At 39.8% G+C, this 8250-nt stretch overlaps 2 protein-coding genes across 2 annotated transcripts in view; one reads left to right on the top strand and one right to left on the bottom strand.

The window, feature by feature from the left end:
• The first annotated feature begins 1924 nt into the window (after positions 1–1924).
• On the top strand, positions 1925–7467 carry LOC146386683 (transmembrane protein 233). Its single transcript, XM_084927901.1, has 3 exons — positions 1925–2323; positions 2960–3094; positions 5546–7467. Exons 1-3 carry the CDS (start codon positions 2144–2146, stop codon positions 5555–5557), a joined length of 327 nt encoding a protein of 108 aa, XP_084784027.1. The 5' UTR covers positions 1925–2143; the 3' UTR covers positions 5558–7467.
• Positions 3144–8250, bottom strand: part of dnai1.2 (dynein, axonemal, intermediate chain 1, paralog 2) — a 33940-nt gene continuing 28833 nt past the window's right edge. The window contains exon 21 of the mRNA XM_084927896.1: positions 3144–4538. The gene's annotated coding sequence lies outside the window, so the exon portion shown is untranslated. The remainder of the gene's footprint in view (positions 4539–8250) is intronic.

Raw genomic sequence — 8250 nt, 5'->3', positions numbered from 1 at the left:
CCTGATCCAGCCAGTAGTTCCTCTGTCAGACGGGCTGGGACATGATAAAAGAAAAAAAAAAACTACTGCTGGACACCAACACTGTAACTTTTTAACTTACAATAAAGCAATAAGTTATTTTTTACCTTACAAATGAAAATAGTACTATTATTGGTAATAGCAGACGACAAGTGGATAATTCTGCGGCATTAAGACTTATTTTCAGAAAAAAAAAGAAACTATATTTTTCTGTTTTGAGATCTTGTTCCCCTTGTATATTGATTTTAATGATGTCTTTTGTTGTGCTGTTGTAAGGAAAAGGGCCAATGCTTTGAATGGAGTTTGTAGCTCTACATGAGCTCGGTTAAAGTTTAAGATTTGGGCTGTCCCCCGCCAAGCTTTACAGCAATGCTTTTCTTTTTTTTTCTTTGTTTTTTTCCTGACAGTTTCAATTTGAAAATCCTAATAAATTATTCTAAAGTGTTTGTGACTCCTTTGTTTTTTAACCCAACATTTGTTCACATGCGCACTGAAGTCATGTGAACTGACCTGCGTGTTTGAAATCTTAAGAGCAAATGCCGCCTCTTAAATTGGTATACTGGCACAAATAGTCGGTGTATATAACTGCCAAACTTCAACTGCTGAGGCTGAAAAATGAAGCCAAAACACGAGTGCCAAAAGTTGCAGTTCACAGAATGGCTATTTGAGGCTGGATTCGCTCCCTTAATCAAATGCACAACCTTACAGTAGGGATAAACATGTTTGCAGCCTGGTGCGAAAACATTTTGGTCTGTGTTGTTAATTTAAACTACTAAACGCTGGACTGTGAGTCATTCCAACATATAAACTCCACCTAACTCCAGTGATGAGTGACAGAGAACTTATCAAATAATTCTATCTTTAGGCACATTGTTACTAGCAGCCTGTCACAAAAACACATAATTCGTTCCCATTTTTTAGTTGACTCTATAAAAAATACCAAAGATAACATAGATTGACGGACATAGACGTATTTTAGCACCAACACCGTGATTCCCAAGCTGCTATTATCTGAAAACTTGGCATATCTCAGCAAGGTGTGCTGCATGTCTGTAAAAAATGTGTTGAAAGTGGTGGAGGACAAAAAAGGAAGTGGCCTAAAGAACTATCTACAGCAGATGAATAATACCTGAAAGTCATGTCTATAAAAAACAATTCAGCCAAGACCTGACATAGGACCTAAGAGATACAGATCTTGATCTACTGTTAGCTGAAGCCTCATCAGAAATGGTCTCAGTAGAAGGAAAGCTGTCAAGAAACCATTTTTAAGGAAGGAAAACAGAGAAAAAACAACTGGTATGAAAATCTGTCAGGCATGGTGGAGGCTCTGTCATGGTTTGGGGCTACATTTCAGCCAGTGGTGTTGGGTATCTTGTCACACTTGATAGAACTACGAGTGCAGAATAATAAAGTTACATTTTGACCCACCACAAAGACTCCTGTAGACTACTGAACGAAACAACAAGAAGTCTTGCAAGAAGTCTGCATCCACTTTTACCTGTAGTCTATGAAAGTCCTCCCAATTTTGGTGGGTTGAAGTATTCATAGACTTCCCTTCAGTAGCAAATTTAATAACAGAACTTTCACCAAAACTGCATGGATAGAGTTGACAGAGTAAACAAATACAGTGAATATGCCTGAAGGACTTGTTCCCATATTCATAATTTTCACGGTCTTTAACCCGACAAACTAAAAAACAGGGTGCATTGTTTCATCAGAAGTTCCATGCATGTGTCGTGCTGTGCTAACAACATGAATCCATCTTGCAGTGCAGTGACTATGTTTGTGTGGGCTGCCAGCAGTGGTAAACAGTCTGATCCCTCACACTTCTATCAGGGTCAGAGTTCTGGATGGAGGCCAGCAGGGTTAGTGATCCTCTCCCAGCTCTGCTTCGCCTTCTCTCCCTACAAACTTCATTTTTTCCCAGCTATGAGGAAGGATTAGACCCGGTATACAAGACCAGACTTTTCAAGCTGAGTTTTAAGCTGTTGGTTTCATTATTTTTTTTCCAAAGTTAAAAGTTAGACTTAAACGCCCTCCTGCTGTATTTAGAACACTTTTTTAGCTTCTGTTTTTTCTGTAACATTTTTAAATTTCGGGTTTTCACCTCTCGCTGTCAGATTCGATGGCACTTGGAGTGCTAAATCCACAGTTAAAGAGCTCCTTAAGTGGGAGCGAATGTTTTGACAATGGTTATGTAGAGGAACTACCACCTCCTCTTCAAAGCTACCTTTGTTTGACCATTTTTACATGCTTTTGTCCTGCATACCCCGTCAACATTGTGGCCTTGGTCTTCTCTATCATGGTAAGTATAAACAATAAAACTTAGATCAGCTGATGGGGTTTTAATATATCATGTCAGACCATGGGCGGGCAATTAATTTTCCCAAGAGCCCACAGCTAACGACTGATAATAACATCTACTCTTACCAGTAGCAGTGTATAAAGAGATAAATACTGAGCAGAGTTCAGCTTATTGCTCTGGTCTTCCACAACAGTTCCAGTGTGTCACGTGGCCCCTTGGGAGAATGAATTGCCCACGCCTCTGTGTTAGACTATGCATGCTCTGTGCTCTAATATTAAGGAAATAATGAGTCAGAGAGAAATGAAACATGTTCTTGTCCAGGCTGCTTTAAATGTAACGCTTACACAGTGTTCTGATGTGCTGGACCCTAAGATGTAACCCAGTCACACAGACACCTGCTCTGCCCATCAAACAAACTTACTTCATCTTCCACTTTGGGAAATTACATTTTCATGCTGCCTGTTGATGGAAATAAACTTTCACTTGGCAAATAAAAAAAAAACAAAAAACAAAACCACTGATTAAACTTTTTTCATAGACTTTTCAGAGAGCTCTGCGTACCACATTTTGAGGACAAGTGTTTTTAGCAGGTTTGCCGGTGAGTTTTTACTCTTTACAGTGATTTCTCTCTTCCAGTCTAGAAACAGTTATTACAGCGGAGACTACGAAGGCTCCAGGCGGCTGGGCAGGAACGCGCTCTACGTGGCTATTGCCTCAGTCATCATCGGGCTTCTCATCATCGCCATCTCCTGCACTGTTCATTTTACCACAGTAAGACAGCCTCAGCACTGTTACCACTCATAAAAACTTCTCATGTGAATTTCTAAAAACGTTATATTGGAATATTGCAACTATAACTTCAGACATGACCCTACACATAGCTAATTTCGTGAGTTATGTTAGTACTATTATTATTGTCATGCGTATTAGTGAAAGTCAAGTCAATGATTTTTGACTTGACTTGAATGAGGGTGACAAATACAAGCCCAATCTTTTATTGGAACCTTAATATTACAGAGTAAAAGGTCACATTATATATATATATAATATACACTGCTCAAAAAAATTTAAAGGAACACTTAGATCTAATGTGTTAGGAATAAAAGGACGCCACATCGTTTGATGGTACTCAGTAGCTCGTGTAGCCCCCCACGTGCTTGTATGCGTGCCTGACAACATCAGGGCATGCTTCCAATGAAATTGGAAGATCTGGATTAGGACATCACTGAAACTGTGGACAGTCTGAGATGCAATCTGGTGGCACTGGATTGTCTGAAACATAATGTCCCAGAGGTGATCTGTTGGATTTAGATCAGGCAAGTGTGGTGGCCAGTTAGTGGTATCAATTCCTTCCAGGGAACTGCCTGCATACTCTCACCATATGAGCCTGGGCATTATTGTACACCAGGAGGAACCCAGAACACTGCACCAATATAAGGTCTAAAATGTGTCCAAGAATTTCATCCCGATACCTAATGGCAGTCAGGATGCCGTTGCATAGTCTGTAGAAGTCTGCGTGTCCCTTGATGGATATGCCTCGCCAGACCATCACTGACCCACCACCAAACTAGTTATGCTGAAAATTGTTACAGGCAGCATAACATTTTTCAAGGCTTCTCCAGACCCTTTCATGTCTGTCACATGTGCTCAGGGTAAACCTGCTCTAATCTGTGAAAAGCACACGGCGCCAGTGGTGAACCTGGCAATTCCAGTATTTTAGGCTAAATGCCAGGTGTGCTTCATGATATTGGGCAGTGAGCACAGGGCCCACTAGAGGACGTCAGGCCCTCAAGCCACCCTCATGACAACTGTTTCTGATTGTTTGGTCAGAGATATTCACACCAGTGGGCTGCTGGAGGTCATTCTGTAGTCCTCATTCTGTTCCTCCTTGCACAATCGAGCAGTTACTCCTGCTGACGGGCTAAGGACCTTCTACAGCCCAGTCCAGCTCTCCTGGATTCTCCTCCAAGCTTTTGAGGCTATGCTGAAGGTGCCTAAAGGTGCATTATATTGTAAGGTGGACCCTACAATATACATACAGAGAAAAACCCAACAATTATACGATCCTCTATGAGCAAGCGCTTTGGCCACAGTGGGAAGGAAAAACTCCTCCTTTTTAACAGGAAGAAACCTCTAGCAGAACTAGGCTCAGGGAGGGGCGGCCATCTGCTCCGACTGGTTGAGGTGAGGGGAGAAAGAGGGCACAAAAGACATGCTGTGGAAGAGAGACAGAAATTAATAACACGTATGATTCAATGCAGAGAGGTGTATAAAGAAGAAATACTCAGTGCATCATGGGAATCCCCCAGCAGCCTACACCTACTGCAGCATAACTAAGGGAGGATTCAGGGTCACCTGGTCCAGCCCTAACTATATGCTTTATTGAAAAGGAAAGTTTTAAGCCTAATCTTAAAAGTAGAGATAGTGTCTGTCTCCCGAATCCAAACTGGAAGCTGGTTCCACAGAGGAGAGTCCTGAAAACTGAAGGCTCTCCCTCCCATTCTACTTTTAAATACTCTGGGAACAACAAGCCTGCAGTCTGAGAGCAAAGTGCTCTAATGGGGTGATATGGTACTACAAGGTCATTAAGACAAGATGGGGCCTAAATATTTAAGACCTTGTATGTGAGGAGCAGGATTTTGAATTCAATTCTGGATTCAATTCAGGAAGCCAATGAAGGGAAGCCAAAACAGGAGAAATATGCTCTCTCTTTCTAGTCCCTGTCAGTACTTTTACTGCAGCATTTTGGATTAACTGAAGGCTTTTCAGGGAGTTTTTAGGACATCTTGATAATAAAAAATTACAGTAGTCCAGCCTGGAAGTAATAAATGCATGAAGTTTTTCAGCGTCACTCTGAGACGGGATATTTCTAATTTTAGAGATATGGTGCAAATGGAAGAAAGCAGTCTTACATATTTGTTTAGTAATAAAAAAAATCCTGTTTTGGCTGTTGTCCCTGTTGTGTACCTGCTGTTAATTTAATTAACATCAAATCAGCTGAAACTGATTAACAAAAGCCTCTGTTACTTAACTGACCAGATCAATACTCTGATTACAGAGTGTACCTTTAATTTTTGGAGCAGTGTACAACATGTAATGTATATCGAATAATATATAATATATAGATTTAATTGTACATGGGAGACTTGCCACTACTGACTATTCACCACTACATATAATATAGAAAAATTAGTCATTCATTTAATGTACTTTGTGTTGCAGATGGATTTTTAGTGCAGTGGATGCAGAGAGAGCAGAGAGTTGAAGACTTTGAGCAGAAACCTCATTACGAGCTCAGGTGCCAACGAAAGGATTCAGATTCAACTCATGTTTACTTTAGCCTGTACAGTGCTTACTTTACTGTCTATGTTGTTCCTTACAAAAAATCAGTGAATGTAAAATCTGGTGGGCGTATACACTTCAGTGACTAATGTCTTTCCAGATTTGATTGCAAAAGGCAGCTTTCCACAAAGGTGTAAACAATCCACTGTTTACTGTTGCTCATAGCTCGAGTGATAAAGATCCTGAACGTAATGCCTTCTTTAATGATAATAAAACCAGTTATGTTAAACCATAATGGTGGATAAAGAATCTGAACAGACAACAACTCATAACAATGAAATATGAAAATAATTTAGGCGTGTAGAGTATAACTTACAAATGTATCTCTCCGAGGTAGAAGCCCAATTGACCTTTTTAAGAACACAGAGTGTCTTAATTAGCTTCACTGTATTTATAGATAATCCCCTGCTGTGCATCAAACCTGGAATTATTATGAAAATTATTGTGTAAACAAACAAATGTTATTTTCATTCCTGTAGCAGTTACAAAGAGCATGTGAAATGTGTGTATCGCAGTGCAGCGTATCGGCGGCCACCATGGTTCACACAGAGACTTTTGGAAGAATAAATAATTCATAAGAAGAATAAATTATTTTTTCCTCTGATGACAGAAATGTTAAAACACACAATTGTGAAATCAAATCCAGTCACAAGTTCTGCTTCTGTAGCTTTATTTGGCTAGTGTGATGATTGATTATAAACATAGCAGTTAATATAAATGTAAACCAATGCTGGAAAAATTATATTACAAGTTATATCCCTGACTTTGTGCCTCGTGTTTATGATTATCTACAATTGCTGTTTTTTTATTGTATTTTTTTTTTTTTTGCATGAGACTTAAAGATGTGTTACAAACTTACGCCGTGAGGTTTAAAAGTTGCTTGCATTTACCAGACAGCAAGGGTCTGATGAGAGAACTCATGAAGATACTACACAATGGGAAATAAAGTATCTTGTAATATTTTGGGGGGACTTGCCCCATATTTGGACTGGATGTTAGAATATTTGGCATTTGGTGTTTACCATTTATCTTCAGCTCTGTTTGCACGAGCCTGCTGCCTAAATGCATTTTTAAAAATATATGTTTATTAAAATCAGTTCCAGACATTTCTTGCCACTTGTTTAATTATTCTGTCTTGTTGACCGAAGAGCTATTGCTGCAGTTGCGTTAGCTGACATGTGCAACAACAGCTTCCTGTGTGGTCTGTCACGACTGAGTAAAATTTGGCATTACGATCACATAAAAGTAAACTCAAACCAAGCATCATGTTACATGCATTTGAGATCTCTATGTCTGCTCCCTGTTAGACCCTACGACCTATCGCTTTTCAATAATTTACCCTGAATACAACAATTCAAAGTATTTATACAGACCTGCACAGCCTCAAGTTCACAACTTGAGCCTTGAACTACAACCTTCCATGCCGGGACTTTTCCCTGTAGTTTGATATGTCGCAGCATATGCCCAGCTAAATATAGCAGATCTGCCCTCTGTGTGGCAGATTGCTCAGCCTCTCACATGGTCAAACAAAACTCATCCTTTCATGAAGCAACATAAAGTGGCCTAAAGGTGGGAGGGAATAAAGGGATGATTCAGACGGGTTTAAGCGGGAGAGTCATGATCCTGTACGTCCATTTCAGTCTCAACTCATGACTCATAACTGTTTTCTTGTTGCTACTGAAAAACAAGCCTTTCAGACTGTTTTCATATATTGCACAACTATCTGCAGGGTAATGATGCTTTCCCTGGTCCCCAGGGAGAGACGAATTACACATACATGCTCCACATATAGAGAAACTAAAATCTGCGGTTTGCAATTTGGTTTGCAGTTATGCAGTGTTTTTTCTTCTTCTTCTTTCAAACCTATCTCCTACTTGCAGGTGCAATTCATAGCAGTCCCTCTGATGTAACAGGCCCTTTGCCAAGTTTCAGCAGTTATTCTAATGCACTTAACAAATCACTTTTGGCAGTAATCTTGTTCTATTATCTCCCTTTACTTGAAAGAGAAATGCAGCGTGATTGTAGTGCAACCTCTTTGATGTCACACCAAAGCAAAATGCAAAAGGATGGGATGGAAAAAAAAAAGATAAAATGAGCGCGGGGATAAGGCGACTTGAAAAGCACTTTGTAAGATTATCAAGGGATCAAGACAGACTTTGTGACAGGAAAATGACGACCATAATATGTGCCGAAGAAAATTTCACACAAGCACAATTAATTAAAATAGTTTCCATTTATATGTTTCATGTTGCCTCAAAAAGAGATTATGACTTCCATCTTTGTGAGAGCGCTGCTTTTATTCTTCTGCACAAGAATAGTGAATCATATTATTTTTCAGCTTGCATTCACATCAATAATTCATCATGAAGCTGTACTGTTGTGTTGTTGGCCGCATTACAGCCGGTAAATTTGGAGAGCACTCCATGACTCATGCGAGGTGCGCATAAATAGGCCACTCAAACAAGTCGCTTCCATTAGCACTGCATAGACCCTTCATGTGTACATATCGCATGACACATTCCTCCTATCCGGCAGCAGTTTGATCTAGTTGGAATAAATGAAATAGGATCACTGTGGGAACGATG

Source organism: Perissodus microlepis, chromosome 5, assembly GCF_051167445.1.
Source record: "Perissodus microlepis isolate ML-2025 ecotype Zambia chromosome 5, ASM5116744v1, whole genome shotgun sequence".
Lineage (NCBI taxonomy): Eukaryota > Metazoa > Chordata > Actinopteri > Cichliformes > Cichlidae > Perissodus > Perissodus microlepis.
This window is presented reverse-complemented; position numbering and strand designations above follow the sequence as displayed.

Coding starts and splice junctions, on each gene's coding strand:
- LOC146386683 (XM_084927901.1), top strand. CDS start 2,144: ATGGCACTTGGAGTGCTAAATCCACAGTTAAAGAGCTCCTTAAGTGGG. Junction 2,324..2,959: donor CCTTGGTCTTCTCTATCATG/GTAAGTATAAAC, acceptor TCTCTCTTCCAG/TCTAGAAACAGTTATTACAG.